This window comes from Sminthopsis crassicaudata, chromosome 5 (genome assembly GCF_048593235.1).
Source record: "Sminthopsis crassicaudata isolate SCR6 chromosome 5, ASM4859323v1, whole genome shotgun sequence".
Taxonomy (NCBI): Eukaryota; Metazoa; Chordata; class Mammalia; order Dasyuromorphia; family Dasyuridae; genus Sminthopsis; species Sminthopsis crassicaudata.
In genome coordinates, this window is record NC_133621.1 from 75,255,171 (window position 1) to 75,276,901 (window position 21,731).

At 31.9% G+C, this 21,731-nt stretch overlaps 1 protein-coding gene and 1 long non-coding RNA gene across 2 annotated transcripts in view; one reads left to right on the plus strand and one right to left on the minus strand.

Moving 5' to 3' along the window:
* The window catches only part of PITRM1 (pitrilysin metallopeptidase 1), a 48,417-nt gene that overhangs the window by 10,757 nt on the left and 15,929 nt on the right, over positions 1-21,731 (plus strand). Inside the window, 14 exon segments of the mRNA XM_074267183.1 lie at positions 439-567; positions 1,621-1,734; positions 2,009-2,105; positions 3,019-3,153; positions 5,320-5,458; positions 7,842-7,958; positions 9,325-9,457; positions 12,947-13,067; positions 13,176-13,252; positions 15,380-15,545; positions 16,137-16,237; positions 18,588-18,684; positions 18,686-18,712; positions 20,644-20,700. Coding sequence (XP_074123284.1) covers positions 439-567; positions 1,621-1,734; positions 2,009-2,105; positions 3,019-3,153; positions 5,320-5,458; positions 7,842-7,958; positions 9,325-9,457; positions 12,947-13,067; positions 13,176-13,252; positions 15,380-15,545; positions 16,137-16,237; positions 18,588-18,684; positions 18,686-18,712; positions 20,644-20,700 — 1,510 coding nt within the window.
* Positions 141-20,815, minus strand: LOC141542626 (uncharacterized). The gene is made up of 3 exons (XR_012482219.1): positions 20,759-20,815; positions 20,176-20,228; positions 141-638 (listed from the first exon to the last, which is right to left on the minus strand). It is a non-coding gene; the product is annotated as an uncharacterized LOC141542626 (long non-coding RNA).

Consider the following 21,731-nt stretch of genomic DNA (forward strand, 5'->3'; position numbering starts at 1 on the left):
TTGGTTTTATCTACAAATTAAAAGTTAATAAGGTAATTTTCATACTTAAGTTTTTAGAAAAGGGAAAATGAAATGTTAAATAGTAAAGTATATATTAGAAACTTACTAAGTTTGGTTAAAAACAAAAACATTAGAAAATATTTGATGCTGTCAAAAAATGAATATTAATTTTATTCTCTTAGTATATTTGTAGTCTAGTCATCAAAGAGAAGGGACATTAATACTTGTTCTAGAGGAGATGTGGGAAAAGAATTTTACTGTGCCATGTGCAACTTGGTTCTCCATTTTACAAATTTTATGGAATGGTGGAAGGCACAAAGAAACACAGCATCATAGATCTAGAGCTTAGAAGGGTTGTTGTAGGCCATTTGGTCCAACTCTCATTTTATATAAGAATAAACATTATAGTTAAGTTGCTGAATTTTCTTATCAATATAGTATTACAGATATATTTGAATCCTTCACTCTGAATCTTTTGTCTTCACTACTGATTGATGGACCTAATTCTCCATTTTATAAAGCATTGATTGAATCTGGTCTTGGCACAGACTTTTCTCCAGATGTTGGGTAAGTGTTAACTGCTGAATTTTTTTTTAATTAATAAAAATGAATTTTCTTTTCTTCCTCTCCCATCACCACTGAAAAAAAAAAAAAAGGAAAAAAAACAAGATTCTTGTAAGTGCATTTGCATAAAGCAAAATAATTTCCTTCTTTGGCTATGTCCAAAAAATACATAGTACTTTTTTTTCCTGAATTTGTCACCTCTGCCTAGAGGTGAGTAGCATGCTTTTTTTTTTTTTTTTTTTTTAATCATCAGTTTTCTGGAAGTGTGATTGATCAGTCTTTAAATCTTTCAACAATATCTATTCTTATAGTGTTATTATTGTATAAATCATTTTAGCTTAGTCCATTTCACTCTTCATCTTCATTCAAGTTTTCTTAAACTTCACTGAAACCATCCCTTTCTTTCATTGTTTCTTATGGTATGATAATTTACATTGTATTCCTATGCTTTGATTGGTAGTTTGATTGGTTTGATTAGTTGATTTGAATCTGTTTGTTTTCTAATTCTTTGCTACTATTAAATTAGCTGTTAGAATTTTTTTTTTAATGTATTTTAGTCCTTTTCCCCTCAGTTTGAAGCATAATTCTAGGCAGTTCTCCAAGAGTTATCTGTTGCTTTAAAAAAAAAAAAAAAAAAAAAAAAAAAGGTACAAAGTGGTTTTAATGGGGCAGTTTTCATTCTTTGGGAATTTACAATACAAATGGAAGTTATAGATCCTTTGCCTATTTTCCATACATTACATTAAGTAGAAAACATCTTTATATTTCAGTCTTTTGTGCAATTTAGCTATTCTTTTTCTTTGGATTTGTATTTTTTGAAGTTTTGTGAATCACATTAGACATTTTAAATAATGGTTGATGTATCCACAAAAGAACTTCACATTTTTTAACAGTGTCAGTTTAATTGATCCATGAAGAATTTAAAGACTTTGAAGTTTGGACCTTTTTGTAGTTTTTTTTTTTTTTTTTCTTTTAAAACATTAATAAGTTAATTTTGTAAGTTTTCATTTATAAAACTGTTCAGATTCTGGCATTTTCAGCATGTTTGTATTCTAGGTATAACGGCTATACAAGAGAGGCTTTCTTTAGTGTGGGCCTACAGGGGATTGCTGACAAGCACATGGAAACAGTCAAACAGATTATTACTAAAACAATTGATGAAGTTATTGAGTAAGTAACATTGATTACTTAAAAATGAATTGTTAAGAATTTTGAACACGATTTTTCCAGGTACATGGTTTAAAAGTTCTAGTCATTGATCTAAATTAGAAAAGATGATCCTTTTTCTTTCTTTTTTTTACTTCTTCATCTAATATATAACTGATACTTAGCTCATCCTTAATCATCTTATGTATTATGTCTCAATTGATTATAGTATTGGCTGTTCATTTGTTCCATAATTCTTTGAGGTTTCATTTATTCTTTTTATGCTTTTGTCCTTTAGGAAAGGGTTTGAAGATGATCGAGTTGAAGCTTTACTACACAAAATTGAAATCCAAATGAAGCACCAATCAACTAGTTTTGGACTTGCCCTGTCATCGGTTAGTGATTACTTAATTTTGTTTCATCTAGGGTATTAGAAAAGTGTCAAATATTTGTAGAAATATTTAATTATAGTCCATATTTTGTCTTCATTGTTTGCCTTAGTCAACCATTTTCAGGTAAAAATTTCCTATTTAAACACAATTGGCTCTTTTGAGATGCTTTTTTTTTCCCCCTAAAAAAGTAAATTTCTACATTTAATTAATGAAAGAGAAGTTTTAAGTTGATATTAATATCATTTTTAAGTGAAGTTTGCTAAATTTTTAGGCAGTATGCTAGTGTTCACCTTAATATGGTGTTATCAGTGCTATATTATGAAGGCATAAACATGGTGCTGTATTTTATTTATCAGAATGGAAGCTTTACCAAGGTAAAAATGCTTCCAGTACAGATTATATATCTCTTAACCCTAGATAAGGCTCATATTAGGGAAGCTTATCACCAGAAGGTTATCTGTTGAGGTATGGAAAATTTTTGGATTTTATCAGCTCATTACACTAAGTTACATTGTTTTTTTAGTTTATCAGTGAAATTATAGATCCTTAAAGAATGAAATATTGGATATTAACTAAAAGAAATTATTCTATAGTATATTTTTACTTAACATTCTGTTCTTTTGAACATATACAAGTGAAATAAGACTGCAATATACTTGTACATCTTGAAGCCAAACTTAGTAAATCTTGAATCATCTCTGTGTTCCTGATGGGATATGTGAACATAAGGAAACATAGGTGACTGTTATTTTCCTAACTTGGATTGGGGTTTTTCTGTCAAAATCTCAGATTTTAACAATGGGATATCTGAAACAAAACAAGTAGTATTGACGTACTTGAATGCTTTCAAGCATGGTGATGTTTTCTAACTAGAATATATATACATTGTGTTCCCAATGAAAAATCTTTATTATAGTACATAGCTTCCTGCTGGAATCATGAAGGAGATCCCATTGAACTTTTAAATCTAGGAAATCAGGTGACTCGATTCAGGCAGTGCCTTAAGGAAAATCCAAATTTTCTTCAAGAAAAAGTCAAGCAATATTTTAAGGTAAGAAGAATGAAGAAATTGTATTCATGATTTCACAATGACCTAGGAAAAACTAGAAGTAGAATTAGGAGAAATTTACAGAGAAAATCATGGATTTTTGAGGCATGAATTGAAGCTGTTGTGCATAACGTATTAGTATCAGTGTCATATTAGCTGACTTCTTTTTATTTTATTTTTTATTTTTTTATTTTTCTGAGGCTGGGGTTAAGTGACTTGCCCAGGGTCCACAACTAGGAAATGTTAAGTGTCTGAGACCAGATTTGAACTCGGGTCTTCCTGAATTCAGGGCTGGTGCTCTGTCCACTGCGCCACCTAGCTGCCCCCTGACTTCTTTTTATTAACTAGACTTCATCATTTTACTCCATTGCTCAATGTCAGCAGTTCATCTGTAACTTAAAGAATTGTCTGGGACACTGAGAGGTCCAGTGACTTGCTTACAGTCACCTAGTTAGTATGTATTAGAAACAGATCTGGATCCCATTTTTTCTGTTGAAAGCCTGAACTGTATTCTTTATGCCATATTACTTCCTAGGTTTACTGATGAATTGGTGAAACCCTTGTTTGTAAAGAACTAATGTCAAGCAAAGCTAACACTTGTATTATAGAATAGGAGAAGTTGTTTTCCTGCTGCACATAGTTGTTATATTTCATGGGATGTACCAGCCTATGCTAGATCTAACCACTTTAATAATAAATCATATTATTAGTATAAGATATGGCTAGTCCTATTCTTTTTATAGTCTCTCATTAATCATTAATGTTATTTTTAGTTCATGAAATTGTATGCATAATTTTAAATCAGTTTAGTTTTCTCTGTATTGTTTATTATTTAGGTAGTAATTTATTGTGCATTTTTAAAGGAAATGCCCAATCATTCAAGGAATTTATAATCTGATACAGGCAGGACAAGTAAAATGTACATTACAAATGCATTCTGAAAACAAGCATATAAACCAAACTGACTACAACTTATTCAATTGCTGATGGCCAAGTTAAAGTTCTGTTCTTGCTTTTTAAGATTGCTACAAATACATTTTATGATTCCTTACTTTAAATTTTTAAAATGACAGCTATATTGATTCTTTTGTTTGCATGGGTTACATCTGTATATAGTTAGAATGAATGAATTACTTTAGCAATTGAAAAACCATTATAATGATAGGATTCTATTTACTGAGGTAAGAATCCCAAGAAATACCATTTGGAGTGTTTCACAGCATTAGAGAGTTGAGATTTCAAGTATGACTCTGAATATATCATATTATTTACAGAAATAAAGCTAAGCACTTAACTATAAAAACTTAATCATCTAAAACAAAGAAAATGTGATATGTTCTAAATTAGCCTATTATTAAATGCCTTATTCCTCAATACTCATTTGTAATCCCCCTCTAAAAAAAAAAAAAAGCCTAATTTTTCATATGTAATGAAAATTCTTCATTTATTAGTTTGTATTTAAAAGTATTCATACTCACTCCATATTTCCTAATATGAAGAAAAAAAATAGAATGCATCTCTCTGCTTAATGGAAACATTTCTATTTCTTAGTTTGAGGACATATAAATGTAGCTTTAGCTGATGGTCTAAAACACAAAATTGATTTTAATTTTTACATGCTTGACTAGAAATGGCTAAAGCTGTCTACACAAAACCCCTTGGAATAAGAACTGCTCACTCCCAACAACAATTTTACTTTCTCTGGAATGTTTGAATTTTTTGTGCAGGATAATAATTGCAAGGGTTTCTACTTATATTACATTTTAATTAACATAGTAAATGTGTAAATTGTTTATCAATTATCTAGAGTGAATAAATGCCAGGTTGGATTTTTAATCTGTGTTATACTTAATTTTTACTTCAGGGTTAATTTATTTTTATGTAAACAAATAGTTTTAAAAGTAATTCAAATAGCTATTTGTTTGTGCATAGAATGGATTTTCATTGGCAAAGCAAAAAGAACTAAAAGAATTATCTGGATATTTTGGACAATTTTTTTCTCTTCATTATTAAAAGTATTAATTAGCAAAGTTCTTTATTTCATTTTGTGAGAGTTGACCTGTGAATAGTTTGTATTTTCTCTATTAGTTGTAATGTTAGAGCACAGGGGAAAGAAAAATCATTGTGGTAATTTTTAATATTTTGATTTATTTATTTTGTTTGTTACAGAATAATCAACACAGATTGACTTTATCTATGAATCCAGATGAAAAGTATTATGAGAAGCAAACACAAATGGAAACAGAAAAACTGAAACAAAAGATTAATTCCCTTTCTACTAAAGACAAGCTATATGTATATGAAAAAGGTTAAGAATTTTCAATAGGTTTTTAAATATGAAGATGTCCTTTTTAAACAGTACTTTAACATTCTATGATGTGCACTCTATATCATTGTAAGTGGCATAGTGATGTATATACAGAATACTCAGTATATATTAATTCTGCCAGATTCTTTGAGCAATATAAAAACATGTAAGAAATTTCAAAGAATTATAGGATTTTGTTGATATGGGGTAGGAAAAGGAGAGTCGGGAGGATAAAGTTCTTGCAGTTTCTAACTAGGGAAAGTAGTTCAGTAGTGCTGCAACTTAGAAGAGACATTTCTAATAAACATACTATTTAATTTTTAACATTTACCTTATTCCTAACTTTTACTTTTATAAATGAATTCTTGCTTATATATGCAGAAAAGCAAACATGTCTTTGAATCAGGAAACAATTATTTTATGTTGACATACTTTTCATATAATGTGATACTTGGTGGACCTGTGATGCCATCACTATGGTTATTCCCAACAATATCAATTCTTAAATTTTTTTTTTTTTTAGTTTCTGCTTTTTTACTTACATTGCAATTTGAGAGATCATGAAAAACATAACTGATATCAGTTAATGGTCTGATCCCACAATGCTACATAGAGGATCACAGTTCTTCTGCCTTTTTTTGTTAATGCTGAATCAGCATTATCTGTTTTATTGAAATATTCTGGTACTACTTATTTTCCTATGACTTCTTAAATTCCAGAAATTACTGTTTGTTTGTTTTTTTAATCTTTTGTTTAAAAAAAAATTCAAATGTTTAATTGAAAACTTAATATTGATCATTAACATAAATACCTAAACTTTTGTTAACCATTCTTTTAAAATGGTTAATACCCCTGAATAAAATACGTTTTTCCCCTTGTGTATTATTACCTAGCTTCTCTTTTAACATCAAGTATATATAATCAAGTACTTAACAAGTTAACATTGGCCTTGCCTAAGTAAGCAGATTCTACATCTCTAGTCAGTAATCTCTCTGCCATGGGGTACAAAAAAAAGGCATGTTTCATCTTTATATTTTTCAAATGCTGATTTGCTGTTATTTTGGACAGAATTCTGAGTTCTTTTCAGCATTATTTTCTCAGAACTTATTGCTTTGGTCATCATATAAATTGTTCTCCTAGTTATCTTAACTTCATTATGAACCAATTGTTATAAATCTCATATTATTATTATTATTTTTTTTTTCCCCTGAGGCTGGGGTTAAGTGACTTGCCCAGGGTCACACAGCTAGGAAGTGTTAAGTGTCTGAGATCAGATTTGAACTAGGGCCCTCCTGAATTCAAGGCTGGTGCTCTATCCACTGCGCCACCTAGCTGCCCCTAAATCTCATATTAAAATAGCAATAATAATAGCACCTATCTCTCAGGGTTATAGTGAGGATCAAATGAAATAATTGTGAAGCACTTAGCATAGTTCCTGCATGGAGTGAGTGCTATATAAATGTCAGTTATAAAGCAATAGGCTTGTTTATTTGGCATGCTTAAGGAAAGGTCCAGAAGGGAATAATCTTGTTAGAAATCTTAGTTAGAAACACTAAATAGAACCAGGATGCAGAAACAACAGAAGGGAAAAAAATGCTAAGTAAGGCAGTCCATTGGTACATATAGTCCTTCCTTTTCTCCCTTCACCTTAGAAGTATAGTTTAAGAAACTTGGAAAGTCTGGCTGTACTGTATTTTGGTCAGATCACATCTTGCATCCACATTTTTGGAAGGATATTGACAAGCTGAAGTATTTCTAGAGGCAGATAACCAGAATATTGTAATGAACTCAAAACCATGCTATAAATTCATCAATTGTAAAGGAACTGGGAATGGTTAAATTACAGAAGATGGCAAACAACTATTTTCCAGCATCTAAAGGGCTGTCATGTGGGACAGAGATTAGGTTTGTTTTACTAGCTCCTAGTGGGAAAAAGAAGGAACAACGGAGGAAAGTTGTGGAATAGTTTTGGTTTCTTAAAAGAGCTACTTGAGGATGTTAATGGAGACATAATTTTTAGTTATTCAGATAGAAGCTCTATAATGATTTGGGATTTAATGGCATGATTCCTGAACAGATATGGTTTAAAGGAGATGATTGCAAAGCTCCTCTACTCTGATTCTGTGATTCTATGATAGCTACTACTGCTAGTTTAACAAATACCACCTTTGTTGTAGGACATTTTACAATTTAGATAGCTTGAAAAGACAATTTCCTAAGCATATTAATCAAAGTCTTTAGAAATACTGTAGCATATTCATAAAGGAGTGTTTTTAAAAATGAAGCATGTTTAATTGAGCTGCATAATTGCCGAATCAGTAAATAGGCTTATGTACCTTTTAAAATTGAAATCATAAATCAGTCATTTCCTTTTTTCTTTTAGGTTTAGAATTACAGGACTTACAAAGTAAGCCACAAGATGCTACCTGTCTTCCAGCATTAAAAGTGTCTGACATTGAGCCCACCATATCCTTCACTGAGCTGGATACAGCATTAGCAGGTCATTGTAACTTGAATGTTAATTGTTGTAGGAAAAAATTTTGGTTTCATTTGAGTTGTGAACAAGTAAAATACATAATGCTGTTTTCGCTCATGAATTACAATATTCTGACCATTGAATCTTAATTTCATCTCTAGTTCTCCTGCGGCATATCCTCTTGCTTGCCTACCATGTAGTACTTTAGATTTGATTTTCTTTGGAGATAGTTTGGTCTGATTTTGTAATTTTCTTTTTTTGAAGAGTGTGAATCGAAAGTTTTCAGGGGGAGTTGTTCATCTCTTGATCCTTTTGCCCAAATGTATCTATGACCCAGTTGTAGCTATGGAAGAAATATAGGAAGAGTCAGGGGAAAGCCACATAAATTATCCATGAGATAAGATTAAGGCTAAAAAAGATTAAAAAAGAAAAAAAAAAAGACTAGATCCCTGAAGCATCACTGCTGTAGTATCAGGTTGTCTTCTTGCTTACTTCTTTAACAGGCATTTATACTGACCCAATATAAGTTATTTTTCAGTTATTATGTTTTTATGGTAACTACCTGACTTTACCATGGATTCTGAGCTCATTGAGGAGAGCAAGAGTGTCCATTAAGGAAGAGCTTAGAGAAGTAGAGCGCCAATGACAAGGTTACCTGACTCCCATCTGGTGCCGCCTCCTCCCCATCATTTAGATAAGTGGTAATTGTCTCCTGCATTGAGAATGTACAGGGGACAGTGTAGTCATAGGAATTAGAAGTTTTTTCCTATGTAATAGATTGAAAAATGGATACAGACCTGGTTTGAATCCTGATTCTTTGGTTTGTTAGCCTTGTCACTGTGGGCCAGTCATGTCCCTTGTTCCTCATTATAAAATGGGAAGTTTGCATGAGATGACATTTACAGTCCTTTCCAGCTTTGGATCTTATTAAAAATACTAGACGGGGAGAGCAGGATGTACATAATAATGCAAACAAAGATGTAGAGCCCAGAATTTGTAACTCTTATTCAGCGACTGTTGTAGAAACCTTAAAAACCAGACTAAGCCTTAAATGCTAAGCTAGTGCTAGTTACAAAATTAAAAAAAAAATTAAAAAATCACTTTAGAAAAATTCTCAATCTTAAAATTTAATTGAAAACAGTTTGTGTCTAACCCTGTATTCCAAATTTTACTACAAATGAATTTTTAAAATCTTAAATATTTTACCAATTGATATGAATTGTAGGGGACTATGTAAAGTGAAAGTGAGAATTACACTAAATCTGATAATATAATTTTAGTTCTTTATTATGAACAGCAGCATTTTTAAATTGTAAAAATAAACATATTCTTCTTCCTACATATTCTTAAAAATTCCACACTAATTTTAAATTACTTTTTTTTCCTATAGCTGGTGAAATTCCTATACAATACTGTGCTCAACCAACCAATGGTGTGGTATATTTCAGAGCCTTTTCTAGTCTTAATACGCTTCCTGAGGAACTGAGGCCATATGTACCTCTCTTCTGCAGTGTGCTTACAAAGTAAGTTGATTTTGGTATTAATTATAAGAATAAAGATATGTAATTAACATAAACATACATATACATGACCCAATGATAGAGCACAAGGCCTAGATTCAGGCAGATCAAAATTGAAATGTAATTTCAAGATACTTTCTAAATGTCTCACCTTGGGCAAATCACTTAATCTCTGTTTCCTTCTCTGTAAAAATGAGTATTATAATAATAACTAATTCCCAGATTTGTGAGGATCCAAGGAAATAAAATATTTTTGATATTTTATTTTTCCCCAATTACATGGAAAACAATTTTTTAACATGTGTTGAGTTTTTTTGAGGGGTGGTTTGAGTTACAAATTCTGTTTCCTCCTTTGCCTCCATTCTTCAGATAGTAAGCAGTCTGATATAGGTTATACGTGTTCAGTGATATAAAACATTTCCAAAGTAGTCATTTTATGAAATAATTCAAAAAAGAAAAGCAGAAAGAAGGAATAAAAATAAAAAATAAGTTTTGTAGTGTATATGTCGTTGTCCAAAAAGATTGTTACCAGCAAGAGGATAGTGTATATATATTTATCCATACCATTACCAATATTGAATTATTACTTTAACTAGTTTTGCTATTTGTAATGTAACATTTTAAGGGCATTTTTTATCATTAGTGTTAAAACAATTTTTAGATGTTCAGTGATGTATGAAAATAAATATTTTTGTATTTTATAATTTCATTCTTTAATGAATTTTTAATTACCTTATTCTGTATTTTATAATAACTTCAGCCTTTTTTCTGTCTTTGAATGTAAAAGTTTCTGAGTTCAAAAATATCTTTCTCTCTCAAGTTAGATATAAAAGTTTAGGTTTTCCCACAACCACTGTTAAAGGAAAACTCTGAGCTATACTTAAAGATTTAGTACTTTCTTAAAACACTTTAAGTAATTGTTTATCTCTGCAAACCACTTTATATAAAAGAAACTTATCCTGTATAACTTTAGCTCCTTAGAAATTCCATGCAATCTGTGGTTATTCCCGAGAGTGGACAAACTGGTCTTGATTTTAGCCTCATTCTTGCCAGTTAAAGGTGGTCTATCTCATTTCCCAAGCACCTGTGAGCCTGCTACTTCAAGTTCACTTTCAGTGACCATAGAATGCAACTAGGTCTCATAAATCCATAAATCAATTCTTCTGAGGAAAAGAATGATAGTCAAGTCCCATGTATGAGTAAAACCCTTCCTTTAGTGAAACTAATCATTCTCTATGATGCTGCCAATCCTATAATCAGATGATTACCTTTCTGTTCTTTATACTATGCATACAAAAATGAGTTGTATCTTCAATTCTTTGTTTTTTGGCAGAATGGAGGCAGCCATTTGATCCATTCTATTGGTAGGGTCACATTCTACTAATAAAATTTTATCTTGCTCAGAGATTATATACCTCAGTTTACCTTTGTTGAATTTCATTCACAGCATTTATCATTTGTATTCTTTTGAAAGCTACATGATTTCATATCCTTTGAATCACTTACTATTGGGTAGGTTCATAAGCTTGTGTCACTCTATCTAAGACAATATTTTGGTTAAAATCTCCCTATGCTTTTTTACCTTCATTGCTGTGCCTCTCTCACCCTACTTAGTTGGACTAACATCTATAAAATGAAGGGATTAGATTAGATGGGCTTTTACCTCTATATATAAATAAAAAATCATTTTAACTGAGGGAGAGGCTGGCTAATAGCTAGAGTTGACTTTGAGGTAAAGAAGACTTGGAGTCTCTATTTTTGACACACATAATGTGTGTCATTGGCCTTGTCCTTTAACTTGTCAGTTCACTAGGGTATTCTGGACAATGACAAGTTGCTGAGGAGGTGCCAGCCTGCATTGGTACAAGTAATTTCCTCACCTGGAGTAGTCCCTGTTCTGATGAAATCACAAATCCAGTCCCTAGTCTTATGAACCAGTTAACTTAATAGTCTCTTTCCTTTTCCTTCCTTTTCCCCCCTCATCCCCTTAAACCCATTTGTTTGCCTCACTAATTAACCTGCATAATAATATTGTTTTTAATCTCTTTATAGAGATGGCCTAAAGAGGCTAGATTGTTGTCTGTTCACTTCAGTATTTATTTGCTTGATGGAGCTTGTGATCTTGTTTCTTTTCATGTCAGAAATTGTAAGGTTAACTAAAGTTCTCAAATTCATGTAGCTTTAATAACCATTACTTATCTTTGAAAAGGTTATATTTAGTTGATTTTTTTTTTTTTTGAAATCTTTTAAATTTATTTGATTCCAGTTTCTATAATTTTTTTCCCTTTGGAATAAAAATTTGTGCAGTTCTATATGATGGAACTTTGATATGTGATAATTTACTTTTTGGTTGCTTAATTTCATTATGTTTTTTTGGGGGGAGACATTGGGCATTGAAAGTACTGAGTGAGCTGAGTGACATTCATTTACTGTTAGCAGTTCACTTTGATCAATTTGCCACCTACCTCTCTTTTTTCATTATTTTCCAAATGTTTTCTTTTATTGTTTATTATTTGGCAAGATTATTTTCTTTATAAGTTTTGGGAAGCCTAATAATGACAGGAATTTTTTTCTTCCTCTTATTTTCCAGACACTTCATCCTTTTGGAAAATTTCAAGTTGAAAATTTTTCTGGCTTAATTTTTCCTTTGTTTTTATTATTCTGTCCTAACTTACTATAATTTTTTTCATTGAATCTTATATTTTTATTGATTTTTAATTAAAATTTTTTGACATGATAGTTTCTTTACCATCCTTCTTTTACCTGTTTTTTTTTTTTTTTTGTTTGTTTAGGTCAATTGCAATATTTGCAGTTTTGGTTGAGATAATCCCATGAAGGATTTGTAAATTGTTTGAAACTTAAGTGCACTAACATTAAGAAGGAAATGATCTAGGAAGTCAATACTCCTGTTTCCAAGGCTATATATAGAGTCACTTAATGTTCTTTTTTTTTTTTTTTTTTTTTTTTTCCCTGAGTGACTTGCCCAGGGTCACACAGCTAGGAAGTGGTAAGTGTCTGAGACTTTGAACTCGGATCCTCCTGAATTCAGGGCTGGTGCTCTATCCACTGCGCCACCTAGCTGCCCCTACTTAATTTCTTAATCCATTTCTTTGACTACTAGAACATTAAATTGTTTAAATGGGGTAAAGAAAATGATAGAAGAGGAAAAAAAAGACTAGAGGAATTCATTATATTTAGAGATGGATAGATATTTTTAAAATTTGTGATTTATTTACAGCAATTTATAGTTTATATGAATATTTATGGATACTCTGCACATAATCTTTGACTATAATTTCTTTTCCTAGGGGATTAATACTTCTATAAAAACTCATGGAGACTTCATAGATACTTTACAAGGAAGTATAAAGCGTAGTTTTTCTTCTGTGCTATGATTTTATGAGTGACTTAGGATACTTAATAGAAATTTTACATCTATATACACATATTTTAAAATAATGATGAATTAAATAAATACTTCTATATTAACAGGATGGGTTGTGGCATTTATGACTATAGAGAACAAGCTCAGCAAATAGAACTAAAAACAGGAGGAATGTCAGTCTCTCCACATGTGATTCCAGATGATTCAGATTTAGATGTGTATGAACAGGTAAATAATATTTTGCCTTCTCCATGGTTACTACTGCAGTTTAAAGATCAATTAAAAGGGTTTTTAAGTGTTACTTAGCTAACAGTGGATTTTGTTTTTTCTTTTTAGGGCGTGCTTTTTTCATCTTTGTGCCTGGATCGAAATCTATCAGATATGATGCATTTATGGAGTGAAATATTTAACAAGTAATATCGTTTGATTTCTTGTATAGAATGTTACTTTTTAAATACTCTAGAAATCTGTATTTTGGAAATTTAAGAATTAAAGTAATTTTATTTTTTTTGGGGGGTGGGTTGTCATAGTACTTAGTCTTTGATAGTTTACTTTTTAAAAATTGTAATCCTGGGTTTTGGACCAAATTATGACAAATTTTTACATGCCCTATAAATTAATACAAAGGTACAGCTGGTTGGTGTAGTGGATAGAGCACCATCCTGGAAGTCAAGAGGACTCGGGGGGGAAAAAAAAATTAATAAAAAGTAGATTTTCAGTAAGTTTAAAATATCCTCAGTTGTTCTTTATTGGCTATTAAATACATCATAAATTTTAGCTTGGCTTTTAATTATCCTATATGGTTTGGTTCCACATGGAATTTCTAGCTGTTTTTCTTACTCTTCTCTGTAGACAGTATGCCAGCCAAATGGGACAACTTGCTATTCTCAGGCTTGTTCTGCCCTTTCTCATTCTATGTGATTGCCTATATAGTACTTCTCATGTGTAGATGGGATACTACTCATATCTTTATTCAAGATCTACCTCTTCAACAAAATCTTCCCTCGTTCAGTGGCAAACCATTTCAGTATCTTTGCCAAGAAAACCCCAATGAGGTCATAAAGGATCAGACAACTGAAAAAACTGAACATAAACATAGATATCTAGAGAGAGAGGTTAATTTCAGTGCATCCATTCAGTGCATATAGAGATATAGGTATATATTTATGTGTGTGTGTGTGTGTGTGTATATATATATATATATATATATATAGGTACATATTTGTGTGTGTGTGTGTGTGTATATATATATATATGTATGTATACATGTATAGCCAAATATATATACATATGTAGACATGCTCTTTTGATTTATGCATATTTGTTACAAAGAATTTTTTCTTTTTGCAATGGAAGGGGGAAAATAAATTTGTTCCTTTAAAAAAAAAATTGAAATAGAAATTTTGCTCATGGAGTGCTACAAAATATAATGTTGCATGCATCTCAGATGACTTTTATTAACAACTGCTTTACTTTGTTACAAGAATTCTCCCACAAGGCAGGAGTAGTCTATAATTGTAAACACAAAACGTATTAAACTTTTAAGTTAAAAAAAATCTTCCTTCATTCCCCTCTCAAGCAACTTTGACTTCGTTTAATATAATCATAATTTAATTTGATGATATTAAGTGCTGGGGATAATGGTGAGGTAGGGTTGGTAGAGAAAGCCTGAAGTATTGGTAAGTATTATTCCTGAAGTAAGCAAGGAAGGGCACTGATGGGAATCGGCGAGGCCTGTGGAGGTATTAAGTAATCCCACCTTACTATATCCAATTAGAAAGCCAAGTTATGATGTCAGATCCCCAAATGAAATTTCCTTTATAAATCTCCCATAGCATATGGCATCTTGCTGAATCCCTTTTGGGTTGGCCTGTCATAACATTCTGCCTCATGGTATCTTTCTTCTCATTACCTCCCCAATACCTACCTCATGGTGTCTTTCTCCTTGTTATAGCTAACTAACTCTTTTAGGGTGCTAATCTCCTCATTGGATTTAGCCTGCCTGTTAATGGCATGTTCCTACCTCATGGCACAATCCCTTTTTTCCTGGTTAATTGTGAATTTCACTAGGAAATTTGTCTTTTCCATTGTTAACTGTCTATACCAACTTCATTATTTGGTGCTTAATCTCATTATACAAATAATAAAACAACAACAACAATTTTAAAAATCTCTTCCATCTATAAGGTTACAATTAATCTAAATAGGGAAGTGATACACAAAAGGAGGTAGGAGATGGAGTAAGAATTCCAAGGATGGTTTTGTTTCTTGGAGTTGAAACCAGGCGGAGCAGCAGTTACAAAACAGTAATCCGAGTTTGGTGCTCTGGCCTCTAACCCTCTGAACTGAGGGGAAAGGAGGCTGAGGGAGATGGTAAAAGTCAAGTTTTAAATTAAGAACTGAGATGGGTGTAGAGGTGATGAGCTTATCCTGGGAGGGGTATAGATAATCACTGTTTGGTAAATTGTTTTTCAGTTCCATTATTACCTAGAGGATTGGCTTCTGATTTATAATATGTTCTTTTATTTTTTTTTTCATAGCCCACACTTTGAAGATGAAGAGTACTTTAAAGTATTAGTTAAAATGTCTGCTCAAGAGCTTTCAAATGGAATTCCTAATTCTGGTCATTTATATGCATCTATTAGAGCTAGTAGAAGTCTTACTCCTGCTGGAGATTTACTAGAAACCTTTAATGGCATGGATCAGGTAAAGAAATAATTGATTATTCTAGATATCTTCCACTTCCTGGCATTTATAAAAGTCATTCCTCTTCCTGGGAATGAACTTCATTCTCAACTCCCATCTCCCACAGTCTTTGACTCTCTTCGAGGTTCAGCATTGGTGTTACCGCTTTCATGAAAGAATATTTTAGCTTCCATGTTGTTAGTGCCCTCCTCTCACATCTTATATCATTCTTAGTTATACATGTAATACAATTATGTAATTGAATAAAACTTGCTGAGTTCTAGAACTACTTGGTTTTTTGTCTTTGTATCCCTAGGATCTGACACAATGTAGCTTCACTTAATAGTAGGTGCTTTATAAACATTTGTTGAGGTGATTTTATTGAAATGAATCAATTATACAAAAGTCAAAGATACTAATTAACGTGCATGCTTAACAGAATCTTTTCTTATTGTCCACATTTGGCAAGAAAACTAAATTTTCTACATACTAGAATGAGCAACTCACAAAAACTATTGTCAAATTTATAATAAGATTCACTAACAAAAATATTTTTTAATAACTAATTTTAGCTTTTCCCTCTAATATCTGTATTTCTTTGCTTTGGATTAGGTAAGACTAATGAAGCGAGTTGCAGAAATGTCAGACATTAAGCCAGTCCTCAGAAAACTTCCACGTATCAAGAAATATTTATTAAATTCTGATAATATGCGGTAAGAATTAATGATTTCTCAAATATCTAAATAAATTACTTTGTGATTTACTAATTTTTCCTAAATATTTTTTGTGTGTATAATCTCAAATTTTTTTTCTTAATTTTTTTTCTGTGATAAGTTGGTTTCTTTTTTTTTTTTTAAATAAATACCAAAAAAAAAAAAAATCTCCACAATATAATAATTAACCAAATATAGATAACATGTATACATAATACCCTAAAGAATGACTTTACCCTTTTAGCACCCCATGAAATGCCTCAAGAACACCATTTGTATGATTGTGGCAGATGTGTATTGTAAAAAGAGTGTCCTAAACCAATGAAATTTTAGGTTTCTCCCCTCCAAAAAAAACAAACAAACCCAAAACTTTACCATTCCGGTAAAATACACATTTTTAAAAAGAGAAATAAATTAAATTATTAGCTGGAACATTAGTTAAATATTTGGTTATTTTGGCATTTATGTTGTTTCATTGATAAGGATATTTGCATTATTTTCGGATCCTGTTCATTGTTTATCTTCAATATCTATTTAAACTAAGAGTTCTAATAGAACAGCTTTGTTGGTTTTCCATCCAGCTATATATCACATTGTGGACAATAAACATTCTTAACTCTTTTTTTCTATGTGAATTTTTATGCTGAATGATATGGAGGGATTATAGTTTCTGTTTAGTAGGCTTTGCTGTGTTCCAGGGTTTGATGCAGAATACTATAATGTCATGCGTTAAAAAGGACATTGGCAATCTCATCAATCATAGATTAATTTGTACACTGTACTGAACATCCACACAGTGCTTGATACTTTTGGCTAATAAATATTTCCTTGTTTTATACTTTACTTATTATTAACAGTTGTCATATGTCATATCAGTAAGCATTTACTAAATGCTTTTTATGAAACAAGCATTCTGTTAAGTCCTGGAAATTCTAAACAAAGAGAAAGCAAGCTCTGTCAAGGTACACAATACATAAAAGGAAGCTGAAAAGGTAGGGGGCAGAGGAAAAAAAGCAGCACAGTGGAAGAATTCAGAGATCTTGGCTAGAGCCTAGAGGTAAAAACAATCATGTCTGGCTTTGGTACTATGTCTTGAAATGACAGATCGAAGAAGAATCAAACAGAGAAAAGGGTCAAAGGGGAAAATTGTACTTCTATTGTGAGGATATCAAAGGCTAACAGAGTCTGGAGGGTGAGGTGTGTAAGGGTTAAAAAGCTTCTAGGGAGCAAAGAATGCAGTTCAAGGCATGTGGGAGGACCTGAGGGATGAGAGGTACTGAGGCACAGGCAAGTCCTCCATGGAGGTGGGGCATATCCCCAAGAGGCGGTGTCTGACCCAGGTACCACATCTCTATCCTTAGTGCTCTCAAAGCGTAGCACGCCTTCCTTCCTCTTCTCAGACCAATCCCAATATGCCAGTTCCTAGAGGACCTCCCCCTTCCCCCACATCTTCAGGGGGGGTATAAATATGTACTACCTAAGAATAAAGTTCTCTTTTGCTTCACCCCTATCTCCTGGTGGTCTGTCTCTGTGGGATCCGGGTTGGTGCCCAAAGACGAATAAGTGTGGCCTAGCCATGCCGTTGACAGACAAGCATTAAGAGTAGCTCAAAAGGGAGCTACAAAGTTATAGTAGTCCAAAGGGAGTGTAACAAGATGGTTGCTGTGGTAGCTTAAGTTCAGAGAGGAATGAAGGATGCCTTGTGTGATTTTTAATGTATACTTAGGAGATACCTAGTTGCAGAACATTTATAGGAGAAATTTGGCCAGATGAAGTGATTTTTAAAAAAATAAATTTTCTACACGGTATAGTGAATTCTTAGGTCTCTTGTGTGACTTAACATTAAAGATGTGCTCTGCACTAGAGCATCATTTGAGAAAGCCTCTTCATTTGTACAAATCTGCCTATTTCCTTCTCATACTTTGCATCAAGATAAACTATCTCATCAAGACTGAAAAGATTTATACATAGTTTAAAAGTTATTTTTAGTGTCTTTTGCTCCATTTTTTGACACTTTGCCAATGATTTAGATCAGAAAAAGAAGGCTGCCCAAGGATTGAAGGTCGTTTTGTATTTTTCCTTGTGCTGTAAGAGCATTTGTCACCTAATGGCCAGCCTGCTGATGATGAGCTTTCTACATAGCAAAGCTCATTCTTAGAAACTACAGCCTTAAAATGGGACTAATATCAAGTTTGATTGTACTTTCTGGCATCGGCTCAGAAACCCGGGATCACCACCACACCAAAATGAGGCATCAGAGTTGTGTCTTAACTGATAATATACATAAATACATACATAGTTTATATATACAATTTATATACATGTATGCATATTTTACATTTTAAAACAGATGTTCAGTGAATGCTGCCCCTCAACAGCTGTCTCAGGCAGGAAAAGAAATCGAAAAATTTCTTAAAAAACCCTTGGTCGAAGTAAAAAAGGAAAGAAAAATCTGTCCGACCCCATGTAATTGAGGTAAGATTTAATCTGCAAGCAGATTTTTATGATTTATTCTTCAGGTATAATAAAAATATTCATTAGTTTTGAGTTACTATGAGATATAAAGAAAGTCATTTGTGTGTTGGACTTTTATTATAGCCTAAGAATTTTCTATAAATTAAAAAAATCATTGTAAAGTGTAAATCACTATATTTTCAGTGATTATTGGGGCATTATTACAGGTTTGGGGTTTTTGTTTTCTAACTAGTTATGCTCTGGTAGGTATACTATCTTTATCTCTACATCCTTTCTTCAATATCAGTGTGTTTGGGTTTAGTGTGTGTGTGTGTGTGTGTGTGTGTGTGTGTGTGTTTTAAGCTTATTATTGCTTTTTTATTTTTCTTCTTTCAGATTGTCCTTCATGTCAATATTTATTCTCAATCAGTTGTCCTTTCATTCTTTTGGAGATAGTACCCCAGATTGAAATTTTAAAACAATTCTTATAATTATTTTTTCTATACAAGTTTACAGATTCTTGGTTTGTTCCCTTTTAACTTCATTCAAAACTTTTGATTTCTTTCTAACCATTTGGCAAAATCCTGCTATGGTTCCCTGGAAATCCACTTGGTTCTGATTTTTTTTCAAGTATTCATCCATTTTCTTTTTTTTGCAATATTTACTTAGAGAAGTTTGTAATTCTTGATAGCCATCTTTCTTTCTGATATAGCTATCTTTCCTGTCAATTTATTTGTGTGCTAAACTTTTAACTGAAAAAATTTCCCCCTTAGGTCATTAGTGGTTGTAGTCTTTTCTTTTTCATTATAATTCCTTATCTCTTTCCTTCTGATTTCTTTCCCTGAGATGCTGACTTTCTCCCCAGGAACCAGACTTACAGAGCTATTTTAGCTTCCTCCCAAATTGAGGGATTTACTTTTCACTTGCTTCAGTTATAGCCCCAAGTGATTCTGGGGCTGTCTCCTTGTCTTCAGGCCTGAAACAATCCCACAATTTTACAATTTCCCTTCCTTCATTACTTCTGTAGTTGAGTTTATTATCCAGTACATTACTCTTTTTGCAAAGTGGCAAGGCAGAGATTGAGATTGATGCTTGTTGCCCAGAATGGTGATATAAAGACAGGAACTTGCCAGTCTCTGCAACTTCAGCAACAAAGAAAATTGCAGAATGGGTCCCACATTGGCAGAGGGGATAGCGAAATGAACAGGTTAGGGAAACACTGAAAATTTTTAGTATGACTGTGATATGATCAGAGTTTCTTTTCCCTTCCCTTGTATTATAATTTTAAAAAATATTGGAAAAATTAATTTTTATTCTTAATTGTTAATATTAATTTAAATAACAAGTTAATATTTGATAATTATAATATTTAATATTAATATATTTTAACTATTTTGGTTTCATGTTCCAAAATCTAAATGTATTCTTTCTTAATGGAGGTCACCATTTGTGTATATTCTTCTTAGTACTTACTATTTACTTACATGTTTAAAGTTTCTCACTCCAATGTGGAATGTTTTAATGTATTGAATTAGTCCTGTAAAAATAAAAGTGAGTAAAGCTGTTATAGGAGTATTTGTACACATCCTTAAAACTTGAAAAAGAAACTTCAAAATATTTAATTTTTACCTTTAATTAATTCAGCAACCTTAAACTTAATTTGGATCAAGAATCTATATACTTTGGGGAAAATAATAAATCAACTGGATGGTAAAATGTAAAAAGTAAGAGGCCAATGAACTAAGGACAAGAAGCATATTTTTTTCTGTTACAGAGGTGCTAAGTAAAGAAATTATGCTTCTTATATAACATATATATACACACACACACACACACACACACACAAGTGTGTGTGTGTGTGTGTGTGTGTGTGTGTATGTGTGTGTATTCTTTGCGGAGTTATTTTTCAATTAATTATGTTTAACTTGATTGTTTTTTTTTTTTTTTTCTAGAAACCTATTGATGGTAATTTAGTAAATGGTCCCCAACCTACAAGAAAGCTAATTACGGTAAGTTAATAATTTAGTACAACTATATTATGCAAATATGCTAATTTACAGAACTTACAGAAATTTTTTAAAGTGCTTTCCTTCATTTCTTCAGACAGTTTAGAATTCTTTTCCTATTAATAGAAGCAGGAGAAAGGAAGAGAAAAGAATAAGCATATAGGGACTTACTGTATGTCAGGGACTGTTCTAAATGCTTTAAGGTATCTCATTTCTAATATCTCATTGGATCCTCACAACAACCTTATGAGGTAGGTGCTTTTATACCCATTTTAGAGCTGAGAAAACTGAAGCAAACAGGGGTGAAGTGATTTGCCCAGAGTCACGTAACTGCTAAGTGTCTGGGGCTACATTTGAACTCAGGTCTTGCGTCCAAATCTAGCACTAATGGAGGACAGAAAAACCTATGTAAGGATTCCTGTAAGTGACATGGCTTAGGATAGGGCAAATTACTATTATCTATGTCTTATTTTATATTCCTTTAATTTCTTCTCATATTTTCATCTGATTCAACCACTTTTAAATGTTGTCAGGAGTGATGTTGGCCACCTTTGACACCTCTATCCTGATATACTCATTTCTCTTTTTTTTCTCTACCATGTGGAATCTTCAATTTTCTAAAGACTTGATTGTCCCATGTCAGTCTAGGAAATTTTGCTACTCAGTGAAGTCTATACCACATAATAGTAGGACTTCTAGCTTACTTTTATTTTTATGTAACACTTACTTAGTTTTTTGTATATATGTCTTTATGGACTTTAGTTCAAATAGTATTGATTAGAATTTTTTCCTCCCTGTGAATTTTTTTTTTTTATGCTCAGTTTTTTTGAAACATATATATATATTCAACCCTAGCTCCCAGGAATGATACTTTTTACTGACATTTTTTGCTTTTTTACTTTCCATTATTTTTCTTCACAAATGCATGAAATTCATTTGCTTCTTATACCCAATCTAGAAATTTTGTTTTATCAAAAGAAATGAGATCACAACTGTTTATATAAATGTTGTTGTTAGAGGGTGTATTTTTTAAA